The following is a 20,924-nucleotide window of genomic DNA, read 5'->3' as shown; positions in this document are numbered from 1 at the left end:
GAAAACAAGGGGCCCTGAAATATACTTTTGTGCTAAACTGCACATAGACCTCTTTCTCAAAGCCTTATGCTTTATTATGCATTGGTTATGAGACTCTTGCCAACAACCAATTGCCTGGAATTTGTTAGTCTATATGAGCCAAGTACTATGGTTACAATGCTGGTCAGCAGAGCTCCTCTGCAAGAAGCAGTTGGATTGTATGCCTTTAGAGGGAAAACGCATCTTTTATGTCTTGGGTAGGTTCATCTAAAAGATTACAAGAGGGAAGGGCACTCTTACCTCCTGAAGAAGCTGCAAAGCCTTTGGAGCAAAAACTGTTTTCGGCTGGTTCTAAAAGGGTTCCTTTCAGAGACTTGGGAGCTAAGCCGAAGAATTTCTGAAGAAATCTTGTAACTCCTAAGCCCTCTAGGCAACAAACCACCTCAATAGAGGGACACCCCCTCCCTTCCAGAAATGGGTGACTAGTAGCCTTTGCAGTTAAGAGGACCCAAGATTTCTCTAATGTATGGGTTCAAAATGGTGTGTCCAGAGACTACAAGCTGTAGAGTTTCATGTGGAAAATTGGCAAGCAGACTTCTTAAGCTGCAAACAGCTGGTTCCTCCTTCACTGGAAGGGTTTTCACTCTTGTCTCCATTGGGTAACATCAAACAGACTTTCTGGCATCCAGACTCTGGACTGGTGCGTGTCCAGGTTGATGTTCATGTCTAGTGTGCCCTGGTCTTGGTTGTAAGTTCCTCCAGGTGACACTGGATGGACTTTCTCAGTTCCATTTTGTTCCTGTTAGCCGTTATTTTGCTGTTGCTGACTTCTTGGTGGTTGAGGAATTAACTGTGTCCGCTAGTACTCTGATATTGGTTAGTGAAAAACCTAAGCAATGCTGGGAATGTGTTGGATGTACGAGCGCTAGGGTAACATAAAATGTTATGGTATACAGTCAGCCGCCAGCATATAAAAGAAATACCTGAATCCTCTAGTATATAGTGCAATAATTGAAAAGAATGCAGCGCTTCATATAAAAATAAGCATGACATAAAATGGAAATAAAAAGATAAAAAGTCTTAAAAAGTGCAACGTGGCATTCGTGATTCCTTAGATGGTTATTTGAAATGACGTGACTTCCGTGGTTCATGAGAAGTGAGTATATAATGTACTAACCAGATAGCACATGTTAATGTGCGTTGGAGTGAATAAGACCTACTCCAAAGGTACTCTGGAAACCGGAACTCTGCAAATAGGTGATGTCGTCAGGTGGGGTAGAGTCACCAGATGTCATCCGACCAGCGCAGATATCCTCATTCCAGTATAATGCATTATTATCACATAAGGTGCATCGTGCGATATGGACTTCGTCCACCAGGGGGATCATGCACATGGGTGTACGTATCCTACCAAGGATCACCTTTAATACTGGAATGAGGATATCTGCGCTGGTCGGATGACATCTGGTGACTCTACCCCACCTGACGACATCACCTATTTGCAGAGTTCCGGTTTCCAGAGTACCTTTGGAGTAGGTCTTATTCACTCCAACGCACATTAACATGTGCTATCTGGTTAGTACATTATATACTCCTCATGAACCATGGAAGTCACGTCATTTCAAATAACCATCTAAGGAATCACGAATGCCACGTTGCACTTTTTAAGACTTTTTATCTTTTTATTTCCATTTTATGTCATGCTTATTTTTATATGAAGCGCTGCATTCTTTTCAATTAATGCTGGGAATGGGTGAGTTATGCAGGGCTGACTCCAGCGTTTGCTTTTTGCCTGTGTCCCATCAATTGAAGGTGGTGCATATAACCCAGTGGTCTAAATTACTTTTGTGTCCTACAGTGTTCTCCAGGAAGGATATTTTTACAGGTAAGTAAAAAAAAACTGACTCCCATGTTCCCTCTTTACATCACAATGTAGGAGAGGTGTGGGAAAATGAGCACGTCGGCTTTTTTCCACATCCCAATTCTCCTGAAGTCTTCTGTGTTTCTTTGAACTGCAACTGAGCTTCTGTGCACAAAAAATGAATAAAATGTCATTTATGTAACGTTTCTATAAAGTTAAAAAGTAAACGATGCCTTACATTGTAAAATTGCAAGGTTACCCCACAGGTTAATGCAAGGCTATGTTGTGTCCCCCTCTCAATCTGCAGGTCACAACACGACATATCCACTCCTCCAGCGATGATGAGATAGAGTTTAAAGATCCAGGCTTCTCGCAAGATTCTTCCATACAGCAGGTTAGGCATAACTATAGTATCAACATATATTGTAAGGCTGTCTTATTTAAAAGGGTGTATTAGCAGATAGATTTTTCATGTGACCCTTGGCCTAAGTTCAACGCTGCCTTTTGTATGTGCTGTTTTACAGTAGCATTCGGTGGGGACAGTAACGCAGCACACTATCACCCACCAAGCATGAGCTATTTAAGTGTATGGGACTGTGCTGCAACCTCACGCAATGTATGTGGTCGTGGCATGGTAGTGCAGCATTTAGGGGGCTAAAACTAAAGTTGAGGTGAAATGTTGCCTCTGAAAAACAATACCACAGCAAATTGCTTTTCAGTGGGGCAGCAGTTCTTGCCACTAGTGTAAAGCAAGCCCTAAGAGTGGAGATTTACATTTCATCACAAATGCAAAAAAGTGTGTGTATGGTCGGTAATGGTAGTGCTGGGTCAAGCCTTGTTAGTTGAACATGCACAAGCTTATTTTATACTGTAATAAATAATTTCAAGAACTCCAGGAATATTCTATGAACATTTACATGGCTCCAGCTTGGTTACATGTGGTTATTTAATATGTCACATCCAGAAGACTGCAGGGGAGTCCCAAAATCCTGTTCCAGCAGTGCTGGGGAAATTTCTACTCTGGTTAGTGAACACAGGAAGTTGCTTGTTTGGCACTTCACCCTTTGTTTCAGTGAATACAAGGCATGCTTGGATAGGATGAGGATAGATTGATGTCCTCTGCCCCTTCTCTCTTCCTTGTCCAATCAAAACACCTCACATGCATTGAAAAGATTAAAACACTTTTTCTCGATGGCAGAGGTGCCAAGCGTGCAGCTCCCTGTGTTCAGCTTACCAGATGGAGAAGTCGCTCCTGCACCACCATCTTAGGAAGTGCTTCCTGTTGTGTGGCACAGTCTACGATGGTGATTTTGAGGCTCCCCCTGTAGCCCTCCTTAGGATGTGACTTATCAAAAGGTGGCCGAATGTAGATTTTTTAAAATAGAATACTTCTAGGAGTTCAACTTTTTAAATTATGTTGGTACCGAGTGATAGAAAAACTTAAGAGCACAAGGTTCTTCTGTCCCATTCATGTACAATTTTAAATGAGACTTTTTGAGATCTAAAAGAGCTGCTTGTTGCCACCAAGTCTTGTGAATGTGGTGCAAGCCGCACTGATTTGCTTCATCACACAATTAAAGTGTTACTAAACCCACAGCAGTAAAGTCAGTCTGTATATGCAATAAATCATGCTTGTTATACTCACTCTGGAACCTAAGGGGTTAATCTGCATTGTGTAAAAATGCTGTTTGATCCTGACTTCTCTGATCCTCCCCTTCCAGTGCCCCTCTTATCTCCTGATGAGACATATCGTGTGGAGACCTTCTGTGCATGCTCAGTTTGGTGTGTTGCTAGAAAGTTTTTTTTTTTTTGTTTTGTTTTTTTTTCTTGGGAGAGTGCATGTGATCAGCACAGGGCCAATCAGCCCTGTCGAGACAGGTCAGGGGTCCTGCATCATCCTAGAGCACAATGAAAAGTCCTCCCACAAGCTTTAACATGTAACTGCTGAACAGTGATAGAAGTCACAAGACTGCTCGAACTGCTGATGAGAAAAGGTATTTAGCAGTTTATATTTACTAAACTAATTGCACTTCCATGTTCTGTGTACTGAGATCAGATAGTGAATGCAGGGTCCTGGGTTTAGTAACACTTTAATCACAAGGCTGTTTTCATTGCAGCACACCCTAAAGTCATTGCAAAGATGTGTGTTTTTTTTGTTTTTTGTTTTTTTACCTTTAATCGATTCTCTGCATTAGGGTAAAAAAAAAATATATATAATCGGCCCCCCCTAAATTTATTTACTTGAGCCCAATCTCAATGCAGTTTTGTACACAAGAGCAGCATAAGCACTCAGGAGGAGAAACCTACAGTGCCAACAGGGAATCCCTGAAGAGGTTTAGGGCTGCACTGTGCAAAAGCATTGCACAGAGCAAGTAGTATAGCATGTAAGAGAAGCATTTTATCATTTACAATCACTTTTATTAAAAAATGTCATTAACGGTGCTTTAGTTTATGGATCATGTGCTGAGTATTGAAGTGGTGTTTTTTTTTTTTTTTTTTTTTTCTTTACCTTAATGCAGAGAATGCATTAAGGTAAAAAAACCTTCAGCCTGTAAGCCTGGCACACACTAGTAGAGCTCAGGAGGACCCACTGTACTATCTGATGTTAGAACAGGGATTTCCCCCACTGAGGTATTGTGTTCTGACAGTGGGCCAGCCCCCCTGGTCAGCGCTCTCAGCCATTGGTTGAGTGTGCTTATCGGGAGCCAGTTGGCAGCCCTTTTTTGGTCATGCCCCTTCGACAGAAACCAGCCACCGTACACAAGGGCCGAATGTTGGCTGTTTTTTATTGAACAGGTTTATGCCGCCCGACATTCAGTCAGTCTGTACTAGGCTTTACAACCACTTTAATTTAAAAAAAAAAAAGGTAAAACTATAAATTTAAGCTTAAAGGATAAGTTCACCTTTTAACAAAAAAAATAATAAATCCTTTTTTTGCATTTTGTTTTTTTCTGGAGACTCTAAAGCATTACACCAGCGATCAGCATATCACTGGTGCCATGCAGGCCTCACTCTGACCTGTACTGTATCTGCTTGTTTGTACATCCCATATGGGCAAGCAGATACTGACAGGAAGGCTCAATTAATCCAAAGGCTGTCGGAACTTGTAGTGTTCTCATTCACAAAACACTGTGAATGACTGATGCGGCTGGCCGAGTGGAGCCCTGCACGGGTGCATTTTTAATTTTTTTTTATTTTTTTTTTTAAATTGTGACCGCTATCAGGGAGGATGTAACATGTTACGAATGGGGAGCTTATCCTTTTAAACCTGTTAAGTGTGTGTGTGGGGGGGGGGGGAGATAATATGAAACAGTGAATTATTAGACCTTTCCTAGCCTGCCACTGGCTTTATGAAAGAGCATAATCACGTTTGGCTGGATTTTTTTTTTTTTTTTTTCATATCTTAGCCAATATGCTGTGGCTCACCTTTGCTAAATGCTACTTATGTAAAAACATTAATCCTTCAGGTATTGCATATGTAATAGAAGACACTTCCACCAGTGTAGAAGCATCCTTTACAAAGTTATTTTCAGGAGCAGTTTAGAATACATGTTATACCACTGTTGTTGGTCCTGGGATTGCCAGGCCTTTTCTGATTATCAGATGCAACAAATGACGTCCAATTTTATTGACCAGTTTGGCTTCAACGATGAGAAGTTTGCTGACCAAGATGACCTTGGGAAGTGAGTATGACTCCTTATTGTGGTTTAACATTTTACTGTTTGTGTCTGCTGGTGATTTTTCTAAATACACTTAGTCTTTCATTCTGTTTTTAAATCTGTTGCGATCACCGCTCAATAACCTATCAATTAGCTTGTGTGAATTGGGCTTTCACGCAAAACCTAATTTTGTGGAACAGATCTGTTAACTGTAATTATGGACGTGATGCTACTAAAATCGCTTTCCTCTTTGGATTCTTTTCTGTTTTCTGGCGTTGGTGGTGGGTAGTACCTAATGTCAAAAAGGTCACCAAGTGGGTGGCCAGTATTTCAAGTATCACATGAACATTACACAATTATTTTGGTGTTGTACTGGTCAGTTTTTTTTTTTTTTCATGATTGTGTACAGTCTAAACGGGTGTGTGTTTTTTTGTTTTTTATTTTTTTTCTGGTGGGTTTTTTTTATTTATTTTTGTACGCAAAGTATTTCCACTTTTTCAGCCCATTAGGTCATTACATCTACTGCCTACCACACTTGGCTGTGCAGCAGCATGTACGACTCCATTAATTAAATGGCAATGTGCATGCTGCACCTAATCTCTTCCCCATCCCAGGTTTTGCAGTACCAGTACTGCTGCTTTGTGTCTCTGACTTTTTTTTCTTGACGAAAAACTGATACTTTTTCAGTTTTTCCTGTCTCTTCACTTTCCTCAGAGTTAGCGCTGTAGCTGGCTGTTCTGTACCATAGCACAATATGTGCTTTAACTGTTGGCTGTTAATATTTTTATGCATAAATTTTGTCATTTTACAGTGTCTCATTTGATCGTGTCTCGGACATTAACTTCACTCTCAACGCAAATGAAAGCGTGAGTATTGAAAAAATTGCTGCATTCTGGTACTTTTGTGTTCATGTTTTGTGCATGTTGGTGTTTTTTGTTTAACTTTTCTTGGTTTGTTAAAACATATTTATGTCTGTGATGAGGACACATAGCAAAATGCCAAAATTTCCACTGTCCTTCAGGGTTTAGTTTCACTGTGGTTTTAGACCCGAGTCATACCTCTACTATTGGTAACGTATGCTTAATTAAGGCGGCATATTCATTTGAACGGGCCACCAACAGACCAGAAAATGCACCTGCACTATATTTCTCAAGACACTGCACTACAATGCTTTGTATTTTAATGTCCATTTTAACCCACATGCATCCATTTAGTACACTGGAATGCCATATAAAATAAACCACAATGTAAAGAACATGCATGGTGCCTTGCAGTAATGCAAATACGTGTCTGTGTATGTGCAAGTGGTCTCGATGGCCAACAACCTGTCTAACCATCTCCAGTAGTGTCCGTTTTCTCTGAAGCTACATTGAGACTTCCCTTGTTGCTGTAGGTTGCTTCCCCAGGCATCCCTCTCTTCCTCGACAGGGCAGCAGTGCAAAATACAGCTTGTACTAAGTATACATGTATGCCTAAACAAAGCAGCACTTGTATACTTTATTCCTCTGTCATCTAATAGCTTCCCAATCTATTTAAAATTAACATTTCTAACTATGTGGTGTTTTTTGTTTAGGCCAACATCGCGTTGTTTGAAGCTTGCTGCAAAGAAAGGATACAGCAGTTTGATGATGGCGGATCAGATGAGGAAGATATTTGGGAAGAGAAGAATCTTGCATTCACACAGGATACTCAGAGAAGATCCAGGTGCTTAACTGTGTGCACCATTCATGGTGGTCTTGCAGAGCTTTAGGCTTTGTTTTATACCCTTAATCGTGAAAAGATTGCATAGAAATGCTTATAATTGGCAGCCAATTTGCAATTTATGGGGTTAGGAAGGTTTTTGTCATAGTTACATAGACAAACGTCCATCCAGTTCAAACTCAAAAAAAGTTATAATCCTATACCCACAATTGATCCAGAGGAATTAAAAAGAAAAAACCCAGCAACGCATGATCCAATTTTCTTCTGCAGGGGAGAAAATTCCTTCCTGATCCCCCGAGAGGCAATCTGATATTCCCTGGATCAACTTTTACCTAAAATGTTAGTATCCATATATTCTGTGTATCTAAGAAAGAGTCCAGTCCTTTTTTTTAAAGCAACCCACTGAGCTGGCCAGAACCAACTCTTGAGGGAGTCTATTCCACATTTTCTCAGCTCTCACTGTGAAGAAACCTTTCCAGATTTGTGGATTAGATCTGTTTTCCTCCAGACGTAAAGAGTGCCCCCTTGTCCTCTGTGATGACCTCAGGGTGAATAGCTCTACACTGAGTTCACTATATGAACCACTGATGTATTTATACATGTTGATCATATCCCCCCTTTATCTCCTCTTCTCAAGAGAGAATAAATTCAGTTCCTCTAATCTTTCCTCATATCTGATCTCCTCCATGCCTCTTATCAGTTTGGTTGCCCTTCTCTGTACTTTTTCCAGTTCCCCAATGTTTTTTGTGAATTGGTGCCCAAAACTGAACTGCATATTCCAGATGAGGTGTTACTAATGATTTGTACCGGGGTAATATGATATCTCTCTCTCTCTGGAGTCTATACCTCTTTTAATACAAGAGAGGATTTTGCTCGCTTTAGAAACCGCAGCTTGGCATTGCATGCCATTATTAAGCTAGTGATCTACCAGAACTCCCAGATCCTTCTCCACCATTGATTCCCCCAGTTGTACTCCCCCTAGTATGTATGATGCATGCATATTCTTAGCCCCCAAGTGCATAACCTTACATTTATCAACATTAAATCTCTCTTGCCACATAGTTGCCCAATTAAACAGTGCATTGAGGTTGGCTTGCAAATTGGAGACATCCTGTAAGGACGTTATTCCACTGCACAGCTTGGTGTCCTCTGCAAAGAATGAAATGGGATTTTTAATCCCAAAACCTATATCGTTCATAGATATATTAAAAAGTAAGGGTCCCAACACTGAACCTTTGGGGTACACCACTGATGACCGCAGACCACTCAGAGTATGAATCATTAACCACTACTCTTTGAATACAATTTAACCTGTTTTCTATCCATTTTTACATACAGATTTTTCCAAGCCTGTAGATTTTACCTTACACATTAGCCATGTGGGGGATTTTGCAAAAGCGTTTGGCACAGTTCAAGTATAGCACGTCCACAGCCACCCCTCTGTCAGAGGTTTTGCTCACCTCCTCATAAAAAGAAATCATTTTTGTTAACTTCTGTCTTTCACGAATTCATGCTGTATCTTCCCAACTATAGAAGTTACAGGTCTATAATTACTCGGTAAAGATTTTGATCTTTTTAAATTGGCCTTACGCCAGTCCAGTGGTACCATACCCGTCATTAACCACTTACCCTCCTGAGGATTTACCCCCTTTCTGACCAGGCCTTTTTTTTGGGTTGCAACGCAGTGTAAAAAAAAAAGACCGACAATTTTGAGGAAAAAACCTATATTTCTGACTTTTTGCTAATAAACATGTCCAGTAATGTAAAAAGATCAAATTTCACCATAAATTTAGGCCAAAATGTATTCTGCTACGTGTCTGCTAAAAAAAAAAATAAAAAAAAATCCCAATGTGTAAATTGGTTTGTGAGAAAGTTATAGCGTTTACAAATGGCGGTATATACTGTGAAGGAAATAAGTATTTGATCCCCTGCTGATTTTGAATGTTTGCCCACTCACAAAGAAATGATCAGTCTAAAAATCGAATGGTAGGTGTATTGTAACACTGAGAGACAGAATAGCAACAAAAAAATTCTAAAATGCATGTCTAACAAATTATGCACCGATTTGCGTGTTCATGAGGGAGATACGTGTTTGATCCCCTATCATTCAGCAGGATTTTTGGCTACCAGGCGTTTTTCACACAGGTAACAAGCTGAGATTAGAAGCAGGCTCTTAAAGATTGAGATTAGAAACAGTAAAGGTAGTGCTGCTAATTTCATTTTGTTACCTGTATAAAAGACACCTGTCCACAGGAGCAATCAAACAATCAGATTCCAAGCTCTCCACCATGGCAAAGAGCTGTCCAAGGATATTGGGGACAAGATTGTAGACCTACACAAAGCTGGACTGGACTACCAAACTATCGCCAAGTAACTTGGTGAGAAGGTGACAACAGTTGGTGCAATCAGATTCCAAACTCTCCACCATGGCAAAGACCAAAGAGCTGTCCAAGGATGTCAGGGACAAGATTGTAGACCTACACAAGGCTGGATGGGCTACAAAACTATCACCAAGCAGCTTGGTGAGAAGGTGACAAAAGTGGTGCAATCATTCGCGAAAAGAAGAAACCCAAAACAACGGTTAGTCTCCCTAGGTCTGGTGCACCATGCAAGATCTCACCTTGTGGAGTGTCAATGATCATGAGAACAGTGAGGAATCATCCCAGAACTACACGTGAGGATCTTGTCAATGAACTCCAGGCAGCTGGGACCACAGTCACCAAGAAAACAATTGGTAACACTACGCCGACAAGGATTGAAATCCTGCAATACCCACAAGGTCCCACTGCTCAAGAAAGCACATGTCCAGGCCCGTCTGAAGTTTGCCATTGAACATCTGAATGATGCAGAGGAGGACTGGTTGAAAGTGTTGTGGTCAGATGAGACCAAAATCAAGCTCTTTGGCATCAACTCAACTCGCCGTGTTTGGAGGAGAAATGCTGTCTATGACCCCCAAGAACACCATCCCTACTGTCAAGCATGGTGGTGGAAACATTCTGTTTTGGGGGTGTTTTTCTGCTCAGGAGACAGGATATCTGCACTGCATCAAAGGGACGATGGACAGGGCAATGTACCGTCAAATCTTGGGTGAGAACCTTCCTCCCTCAGCCAGGGCATTGAAAATGGGTCATGGATGGGTGTTCCAGCATGACAATGACCAAAAACACACAGCCAAGGGAGCAAAGGAGTAGCTCAAGAAGAAGCACATTAGGAGTGGCCTAGCCAGTTTCCAGACCTTAATCCAATTGCAAATCTGTGGAGGAAGCTGAAAGTTCGAGATACCAAACGTCAGCCACCAACCCTTAATGACTTGGAGAGGATCTGCCAAGAGGAGTGGGCCAAAATCCCTCCTGAGAGGTGTACAAACCTGGGGGCCAATTACAGGAAACGTCTGACCTCTGTAATTGCCAACAAGGGATTTGCCACCAAGTACGAAGTCCTGTTTTTTGTGAAGGACCTCAAATACTTATTTCCATCATGAACATGCAAATCAGTGCATAATTTGTTAGACATGCATTTCTTTTGAAATTAATGTTGCTATTCTGTTACAATACACCTACCATTCAATTTTTAGACTGCATTTCTTTGTGAGTGGGAAACATTCAAAATCAGCAGGGGATCAAATATTTATTTCTTTCACTGTACACTGGAATTTTTTTTTTAATCTAGTAATGGCGATGATCAGCGACTTATACCAAGACTGTGGTGGTATTCTGACAAGGGGGGGGGACTTGGTGTCACTGAAACAGTGATCAGTTCTAGAAAAAAAAAGCACTAACACTGTACTAATGGCACTGAGCAGGAAGGAGTTAACATGAGGGGCGATCAAAGGGTTAACTGTGTGCTGGGAGTGGTTTTACTAGTGGGCCGTGTCGGTGACACTGCTCTGGATGTGTCCGAGCAGTGTGTCCGAGCCGACAGGGAGGACGACTGTTAGTAAACAAAGCAGCCGCCCTCCCCGTTTGAACATCATCAGCCAGGACCCAGTGACTGACGGCAGCACGGGTAGGGCGCGCGTACGCGCCCCCTACCTGGAAATGCAAAATCGCGCGCGTATGTGATGTGATTTTGTGCACCCCTGCTGCCCTGTAGCAGTATATTTGCTATAGGGCGGAGGGGAAGCTGTTACACAGTCCCAAAAAATTAGAAACAAGGACTTTTAAATAACAGAGTTCAATTCTTTAAGGACCCATGGGTGTATGCCATGCAGTCCAGGTGCTTTATTCACTTTTTATTCTGTCTAAATATTTCTGGATCATATCAATAGTGAGCCAATCTGGATAATTTGGGGCTGTGTCAATACCATGCCTATTATGGACAAGAGCTCCCCCATGCTCCTTTGTATACACAGAGCTGAAGAAGGTATTTAATCAATTTGCCTTCTCTTTGTCCCCAGTCACCCACTCTAGATTATTTTGTAAAGGGCCTACATGCTCAGACTGGACCTTTTTATCAATTATATAGTTGAAGAATCTTTGGAGGTTTGTCCTATCTTTTGCAATCTGTCGTTCGTTTTAAATTTTTGCGGCCTTGATTTCCTTTTTACATTTTGTTATATTCTTTGTAATGTTTGAACAATGATAGTGTTCCTTCATTTTTATATTTAATAAAGGCTCTTTTCTTATTTAGAGCCTTTTGTTTTTTTTTTTTACTTTTGTCCGTAAGCCACATAAGTTTGATTTTTAGCCTTTTAAACTTGTTGCCCATGGGAATATATTTAGCAGTGTTCACATAAATCTTCTTGTTGGACTCCCATTTCTGTGTTGTGTTCGATGCCAATATTCCCTCCCTGTCTTAGAGAGCAGCTCTCAGCCTTGGAAAATTAGCTCTCAAAGTTGAGCATTTTTTTTATTTTTCGTGTGTGTGTGTTTACAGCTAACAAATGAAATCATGTTATGGTCACTGGTACCCATATGTTTCTATATGGACATTAGTAATACGCTGTGCATGGGTTGAGATGGCCAGCATTCCTGTGATTTTGAGATTTAATGTTCTGTATTTTAAAGTGGATCTACACTATACCTGAACACAAAGCAAAGACACCATTTCGTTTTTAGTATTCAAAGCAAACTCACCCGTCCATACATGTCTCCATGCTTTATTTTGCTGAGAAATCACTTTGGAAAACACTCCCTAGTATTTCTGGCCATGGCCATCTGGAGTAAGTGCAGCTGATTCATGTATCTTTTTCTTCAACCATCCATCTGCCCTTGGCTCAGGCATTGCGGCAGGAGGGTGTGCTTAGCTGAGAGAGGCCCTCCTGAAGACTCTTGGGATGTAGGACATCATTTGCCTAGGCATGGAAACCAGGAAGTAACTGAAGAATTGGATAAAAATTTAATATAATATACCTTCCTATCTAGTTGCCAATGCTAGCAGTATACGGATTAAAACTGCTGATTGAGAGAGTGAAGTTCCACTTGAAGGGTGCTTTCACACTGATCCATTTCTTCCCTCTGCTTTTGTTTACAAAAAGCGAATGAAAAACACATTAGCATGTATTCCTGTGGAACTCTTCACACGGATCCGTCGCGAGTCTGGTGCATATTTTATAATCCTGCTTGCTGCATTTTTGGTGTGGTTAAAAAAAAAAAAAAAAAAATGCACCGAAGTGCACCTCCCTATTGGAAATCGGTGGAAAACGCTGCAAAAATGCATCAACATACCTGCGTTGAACTTTTGGTATGGTTTTTGAAATCACATGGCCTGTAAAAAGTGCACCGCAAAAGTGGTAAAAAAATGGTACACGCTTTACTTAAAGGATGGGTGTACTTTTTTTTTTCTTTTCTTTTTTTCCCCACATTTTCACCTTCCTCTAGTGGCCATAAACAATGTACCACTTAAAACACACAATAGATCTAATGTTAAACTAATTTACAGTGGGTTGTGTTTTATTTTTTGTTTTTTTCTTTGTTTGGACAAGTGAATTTTATGTGCAATGAAATTCTGTGCCATGTTCTGAAAAATTTTACTGTCCGTAGTCTGCGTAGTGCTTTTGAATGTCTGACATTTTTTTTCCCTTTAGCTATAGCATAGCTAAATGTTTTGTAAAGAGAAACCAGGATGTTCAGTTATTTAGCATTGCCTAAAATGTGCATATTGAAGGTGATCATTGCAGGGTACAGGTATAATTGTATAAATATTTTGTTTAGTGTCTTGTTTTTTGCATCCTGGCCTTTCTCAACATATATTTTAATACAGCTCAGGAAGCACAGACAGCGAAGAGAGTACAGATTCTGAAGAAGAAGACTCTGTTAAACAGGGATTATTTGAATCAAGCACAGTCAACCAAGAAGATAAAATGGAGGTGGATGCTAATGAAGGCAGGTCTTCATAAATTTACAGTTTTGAATGTTAGACATGTTTTTTTTGTTTTGTTTTTTTCCCATCATTTAATTAGTTTTTAATGTTTTGTAATCTAAAACTGAGAAAATGGTTCTAAAGCCTTACGTTTTTTCACCTTGATGCATTTTATGCAGCAGCGGCTCTCGCCGCTGTCTCCTTCCCTAGACAAATTGATGGCAGCGTGAGCTATTGACTCCTGCTGCTGTCAGTCAAATGCTGGGCTGAGCCTCCCACACTATCCCAATAGACGCAGACAAGGTAGCTCAGGAGTGGGCCTGTATGGTTGCCCCCATGGAAAGTGGCTTTCCTTGGGGGCACTCGTCAAAGAGGAGTCTGGAGCCCTGGCGGTGGACCCAAGGGCTGCTCTGTGCAAAAACCATTACACAGAGCAGGTAAGTATAATTGGTTTGTTATTTTAATAAAACAAAAAAAGGAAGCTTTAATGTCTTTTTAAATGTAGACTTCACTTGAAAATTAGAACTTATTGCTGTATGGCACCAATCTAGCCTGTATTTTGGTTCAGGGATTACACTGTGGTGCATTAGACTATTTTAGCCCCATTCACATCTACACATGTTTTGTTCATGTTTACGAAACGTGGTTAAAAAAAGGCATGAAATGTTTGCGGTGTAATTGTTACTGGTGCCACAGATGTGCGCTTTGCCACATGCAAAAACATGAAACAAACACCCAAAAATGTGCAAAATTAAACATGGCAGAAAGCTACTTGGACTACTTACTGCATTTGTTGCAGGTAGGTTAGTCCATTGAAATAGGCTTCCTTAAGCTAGTCATGTGAAAATTGCACTTCTGGCAAACGCTGACTGTGAGTGCAACCTTAACCCCAGTTTATAAACCCTGCTCCTTGCTCTCACATGCTTGGAACCTGATCAGTATAGGGTTTACATTTGTAGTAGAAGTTTGTGTTGGATACTGGTGATAAGAGAAGCAGAGAGATGGAGGATGTAACACTACCAACTTCAGAAAAATGCACTTCAATAAACCTATGATGTGCTCTGTGGATTATTGGTAAAGGGAACTCTGATTTTTAGGTAGGTTCAGTTAACTAGTTTTGGCAGAACTGCAGTGGTTGCTGGATAGCATTAGTACCATGTTAAGGTTTAACTTGTTGGCTTTAATTGCTCTTCAAGTTTTGGTTTCTTCACCGGAATCTGCTTCTATAGCAGCCGCAACAAAAGTTTGTCATTACATAGAATGCTGCAGAAGAGTGATGTAGTTTTGATTTTATAGGTTGTAGGGGGGACTGATCAGTGGGGGCTATTTGTGTTATCAAAATCCTGATCAATGGCTTATAAGAGAATCACTAGAGCTCGTTTTTCAAGATTATTACACCATAGCTGTGCAAGCTATACAGCCACTTTAGTAGTTTAATGTTTTTGTAAATGTATTTTCTTCTGCCTGTAGCTTAACTGAAGAAAGTCATTTAGACCTCTATGCAAAAATAGCTCTGATTGGTGTCTTTTGCTTGAACATATTCCATCACTATCTGTTTCTATTTATTTTAGCAAGCAACTGGCCAGCAAACTTTGATATCCCAATGGAAACTGCACATGTAGCCAGTTTAGATTCAGTGGGATCAGATGTGTGGAGCACAGAAGAGCCATTGTCTACAAAAGAAACAGGCTGGGCCTCATTTGCTGAATTCACATCCTCGGTTAGGTAATTATGTTTTACAGTTGCTGTATTCCCTTCTTAAAGGGTAATTTATTTCCTGCTGTTAAACAATAGCTAAAACTGTCTCCTTTAGAGGAATGCAGCATTTTTCTGCTTTATTGAAGGACACCTGTCATAAGAGAAGCACCAAGGCTGCCATTGCTGACCTCTCCCAAATATGTGTGCTGTAGGTTGACTCCTTTCCTAATGGATACTGAATTCAATCCAGAACAATTAGGCATTTCTGCAGTCACTTAGAGGCTTCAGACGTGTTTTTTTTTTTTTTTTTTTTTTTTTTTTTTTTTTCCCCAAACACACCTTCATTGTATCCTATGTATCCACGAACACATACTTTTAGAAGCTTTTAGTGTCTGGGGCTTTTAGGAGCTGTAAACAAAAAACAAAAAAACCATTGCCAATGCACCCGGGAGCAGCAGTGTTGTGGCAAGAAAAAACTCTTGGCACATGTAAATGTGCCTGAACGTGTGTTAACGCTGTGTGCATTTAGCGCTTGAGCATTAATTTCAATGGCCAGAATAAATTATTTTTCTGTCCAATAAATTTAAATTAACACCCCGGCGCTTGACGCCTGTAAATACACCTAAATGCTTGTATAAGCGTTACACTTTTAAAAGTGTTTTTTCTGCCAAGGGAAGAGGCATTTTTTTAATACGTCCTGTGTGCATGAGGCCTTATTCAGATATGAGGTTCTGATATATTTAAACTTTCCCAGTGTGCAAGGGTTTTTCAATAGTATTGCAGCCAACCAACCAGTATTTACATTAAAATATTTACCCTTAATGAACAGTTTTCATCTAATCTCCCTGCTCCTTGACATATGTAAATGTATTCATACTCTGTAATGCTATATCGGTGTGTTGCAAACAGTCCTCTATTCCTAAAGGTGCTAGAGTTGTTTAGTTTACTTTTGTAATCCTTGGCAAACCTACAATCCTCTATAATTTTGCTTTATCAAGTAGATATAAAAATAGTTGAAAACCTGTAGAGTAATGGAATTGTTCTTTTGATAGCGCAAAGGACACAGCAAGAAGTAATTCTCCAGTTGAAATGGAAACCAGCACAGAGCCAATGGATCCTCTGAGTGTCAATACCTCTGCACAAACTGAAAGTAAGTGATGCATTTTGATCTTTAAAATTACAAGTTCACAATTGTAGCAAATACTGGCCTAGTTCCCCTCCCTAGCATCATTAACTAGCCCCCTCCATCCCCCATGATGCATTCTTCCTCCTCTGACAAAAGCAGTCTGTTGTATTTTCTATAGCATGCCCAGTGCATATCTAGTGCTAGACATGCCATGTCTTTGCTTTGATGTCTCATAAACTTAACCACTTTCACGTCGCCCTATAGCAGAAATGCTGCTAAGGGGTGTATAAAATCACGTGTGTGTGTATATGTGTGTGTGTGTGTGTGTGTGTGTGTATATGTATACAGTATATATATGTGTGTGTGTGTGTGTGTGTGTGTGTATGTGTATATATATATATATATATATATATATATATATATATATATGTGATTTTGCATTCCCGGGTAGTGGGCGTGCTTGCCCCACCTGCGCCGCTATTCGTGATCTCGGCTGTCAATCAGCGGGTCCCGGCTGGTGATTGCTCGCCAGCACTCGGTGATCGCAGGTTATTACCGACAGGGGAGAGAACTGCATGTAAATACAGTTCTTTCCCCTGTTGGCTCCTGCACACTGCTTTGTCAGAGCCATACGAAGCAGTGTGCTTACAGTGGAAAGCGCGCACACACTAAAACACCCACAGCACACCGGTAACCCTTTGATCGCCCCAGTCCTGCAGTCCCGCTATAAGTCGCTGATCGCCGACATTACTAGTACAAAAAAAAAAAAAATTCCAGTATATATACCGCCATTTGTAAACGCTATAGCTTTCACGTAAACCAATTAATTGGCAAAGACATGTAACAGAATACATTTTGTCCTAAATTTAGGACGAAATGTTTAATTTTTTTACTGGACATGTTTAATAGCAAAAAGTCAAATTATTGCTTTTTTTTTTCTCAAAATTGTTGGTCTTTTTTTGTGTATAGCGCAAAAAAAATAAAAACTGCAGAGGCAATCAAATGCCACTGAAAGAAAGCTCTATTTGTGGGGGAGAAAAAGGACGAAAATCATTTAGGTGCAGGATTGTATGACTGCGCAATTGTCAGTTAAAATAACGCAGCGCCGTCACGCAAAAAAATGGCCTGGTCTGGAAGGGGAGTAAATCCTCTGGAGGGCAAGTGGTTAAAGGAACAGACTGTACTGGAGAAGTAATATCCTCTTCAGATTTGTAGGAAGTTTGTGTATAGGCATGGCCATCCAAGCATATTAAATGTTTTACCTGATGGGTTGTAAATAATTTCTTAGGATGCACAGTGCTTCAGTGTTGAGGATTCCCTGGGAAATGTAGGGTCGCCTGCTTAGCTTAGTTAGGGTTCTGATAAAGTTGTATAACTGGGTTTACCTGTTGACACATGCCCATTTTAGGCTGCTTTATAGAGGCATAGCAATTCCTCTTGGTAAACAGATACTAAAAGTTACTGTTATTCTAAGTCTCCTGGGCTGCACTGATTCAGGCCAAAAATTCCCCTGCAGTGTTGCTATGTTGGTTGTGATGCTTTGCTGCAAGGTGGTGGATCATGTGCTGCTGCTGTATATTTTGTTCCACTCCATTACCCTTCTGTTCGTGCACTTCTGTTCTGTGTTTTTTTCAGCTCTGTCCCTTTTCTTGCAGTACCTGCAGTGCAGTAGGGATTCAGGTTGGACAGTCAGCATTAGAAGCAGCTCAGACAGAATGGGTTTCCGGATTACAACCAGAATGAAATACAGGGATGTAGTGTAAAATGAATGCCCTTGTATTTCATTAAATCATCTGATAAAAAATGTGGCACATATTATGAAGCAGCTTTGCTTTAATTGTCTAACTTTTAGGATCGTAAATAGTGGCTTCCTTTATTTTTACCTGGTGATCTGGCCAGCGAGTGTTTTTTCAACAGAACAAGGTGTCCTGCAGATTTAGCAGTTAGAGGGCTGAGACAAACCATTTACTACTGACGGGTGATTACAGTGATTAGCTTTTAGTTAATGTAAAACCTTTTTTCCCAAAAGAAAAAGTTACTGCAAATGCTTATAAAGTGTGAGCTGGTGTTTGGCTTCAATTCGTTAGATGTACTAGCAGATTTAAATACATTGACACTCCCGTCCTCCCCAGATTAACAATGCTGCGGTCCAAAGGAGTCTTTTGCTCCAACATCCAGAGTGTAGGCACCCTAATGCAGGAAGTGTTACTGACCAAGTCACCAGGTGAAAAATCTAAAAGAAAACGGATGCAGCCACCACATCTAATGATTGGTAAGCTGCAATATATAAAATTTTTGGTTTTGGGATTAATACCACTTTAAACCGAGAGTTTTTTGTTTCAGTTAAACACACACATTTTATCTTTAACTAGTTCCCACCCAGCCTATAATAAAATGACAGCTGGGAGGGATTATCCCTGATCCGGGTGGACATCCTAGGACATCCTCCCGGATCGCCACTATGCTGTGGCGAGATGGGTCACTGGCTGTGTCCATCACACTATGATTGATCTGTGTATCAGCCTATTGCCGGTTCCATGTAACTGCTGTGTCCAATCACAGCAGGTCACATCACATTTGTAAATAATGGATGGCTTCCTTTCATGCCATCCATTGTATACAATTGTGTTGCTAACTGTGATTGGTCACAGTAATCACATGGTACAGATTGGGCCAATCACAGCCCATGTGTGCCATGTGATTAGCTGTGGCCAATCACAGGACAAACTGAATCAATTTTCATTCGGTAAAATGTTTGCTTATAGCAATACAATTTATTGCTGTAAGCAATCATAGTGTGTAAATAAATCTCTCTGGGAATTTAGATTCTGAAATGAGAGCACTATTTTATTACAGTGATATTGAGAATGCAGAATTTGTTGCATTGTTTCCAGTTACTGTTGCAATGGATGCCAGCTCTGATGGAGAAGAGGAAGTAGAAAACTCTGATCAGATGACGGAAACTGTGATGAATGGAAGCATGAAGGAAACCCTCAGCCTTACCGTAGATGCAAAAACAGAGACTGCAGTTTTTAAAAGGTAAAATGGCTTTTATTGGAACTTCAATGATTATGAATCATTTTTTACTTTCAATGTATTTTAAAACATTTTACAAATCATGTAGGGGTAAACCATAACACTGGTGTAAACATGCATCATGGTTGGTTTCTCTATAAAAAGAGCATCAGAGAGGCTCTTAACTTTCAGGACCTCAGATTGAAATTTTCTTGACAGTCTGAGGGAGTTGGAAATCATCCAGGGCTTGTGCACACCATATTCATGAGCTGCTTTTTTTTTCGGCATGCCACCACCACATGTATGGCATGGACAGGGCATATAGAATACAATTTTTTTTTTTTATGTGCCCTTCTCACACCATACATGTACGGTGGTGTGCTCAAAAACAAAGCTGAACTTAAATGGTGCAAAACAAGTGCTCACCCATCTGTGTGTGTGTAAAAGTTCAGTATGAGCTGCTGAGCACTATAAACAGGCTTTTGAAGCCTAGGATGGCAGCTGTTGGCTGGATTTGAATTATATTCCTTTTCTTTCCCCCCCCCCTCCTCCTGGCCAAAGTGCCACACCTGGAACAACTAGATGGCTAAATATACTTGCCTGGCCTGCTATATTACTAATTTAGTAGCCGGCTGGTGAAACTATGAAGTTGTTGGCTGATTAGGATGGTTTTAGGTAATTTTTAGTAGTTTTATTTATTGCTCCACACAAAATGATGTAACAGTTATAGTAGGCACTCAAAGGGCTTTCTCAGGTGAACAAGATTGACAGTATAATAGATTTATTACATCTTTTCGAGGAGGCATAAACCACCTTTCTCAAAGGCCTTTAGAGGCAAGCTGCGGCTTGCTGAAACAGTGCAACAAAGCTATACTACCGTCGGCCTTGTTAACCTGTGGAAGCCCTTTGATTGCCCACTGTAACAACTGCGCTAGAGAGAATTTTTTTTTCAAATATAGTCAGAAAAATCCTATTTTTCCTTTTTCTTAGCCCCATCCTATAGGGCAAGCTTAAAGCTTTATCTACACTGGGCTTAACCAAAAAAAGGCTTTTACAGGCACTTGGCTGGTTTTTGTTTTGTTTTTTTTTCTTTCTTAAGTAGCCTGTAAAAGCACCTTTTGTTAGCTTATGTGTTCCTAGAAATAGGCGTTTACAGGCGTATCAGGAGAGGAACATTTAGAGGCTGAAAAAAAAAATTCAAAGCACATTCAGGAGGGGAGCCGAATAGAATAAAACGCTAAGTGCATGTAAACTTGCCTAAACACTAGATGCTTTTAGGTGCATTTGAGTGCCATTGGATTCCATTGTTAAGAATATTCATTTATTCTGCCTACTGGAATGCATTAACGCTTGATGCGCCTAAATGCGTGTGCAATACACACAACTTTTTTCTCTGCGAGGAGTTCTGGTAATTAGAGGAGCAAGGTATATGCCCGGTGCTTGAGGCCTTAGGCTTCCAAAGATTAAAGTAGATCTCCAGCTGCACAGCTAAAGATTATATGTAAATTACTGTATAATGTGCTAAACTGTGTTGTATGTCTGTTCAGCCAATGTTGTGATTCACACACATCCAGAACACTACAAT

The 20,924-nt window shown here is 40.4% G+C and overlaps 1 protein-coding gene across 7 annotated transcripts in view; it reads left to right on the top strand.

The window, feature by feature from the left end:
• Positions 1-20,924, top strand: part of PPP6R3 (protein phosphatase 6 regulatory subunit 3) — a 132,381-nt gene that overhangs the window by 102,692 nt on the left and 8,765 nt on the right. For 3 of the 7 annotated variants that reach the window (XM_089654991.1, XM_089654989.1, XM_089654988.1), the window contains 8 exons: positions 2,148-2,234; positions 5,426-5,523; positions 6,311-6,365; positions 7,073-7,203; positions 13,402-13,523; positions 15,072-15,225; positions 16,251-16,348; positions 19,219-19,363. In XM_089654991.1, coding sequence (XP_089511117.1) covers positions 2,148-2,234; positions 5,426-5,523; positions 6,311-6,365; positions 7,073-7,203; positions 13,402-13,523; positions 15,072-15,225; positions 16,251-16,348; positions 19,219-19,363 — 890 coding nt within the window. The remainder of the gene's footprint in view (positions 1-2,147; positions 2,235-5,425; positions 5,524-6,310; positions 6,366-7,072; positions 7,204-13,401; positions 13,524-15,071; positions 15,226-16,250; positions 16,349-19,218; positions 19,364-20,924) is intronic. The other 4 variants (XM_089654994.1, XM_089654993.1, XM_089654995.1 and 1 more) reach the window with 2 other exon arrangements.

Source organism: Staurois parvus, unplaced genomic scaffold (assembly GCF_062004578.1).
Source record: "Staurois parvus isolate SC_StPar_1 unplaced genomic scaffold, SC_StPar_1.0 ptg000818l, whole genome shotgun sequence".
NCBI classification, from domain to species: Eukaryota; Metazoa; Chordata; class Amphibia; order Anura; family Ranidae; genus Staurois; species Staurois parvus.
This window is presented reverse-complemented; position numbering and strand designations above follow the sequence as displayed.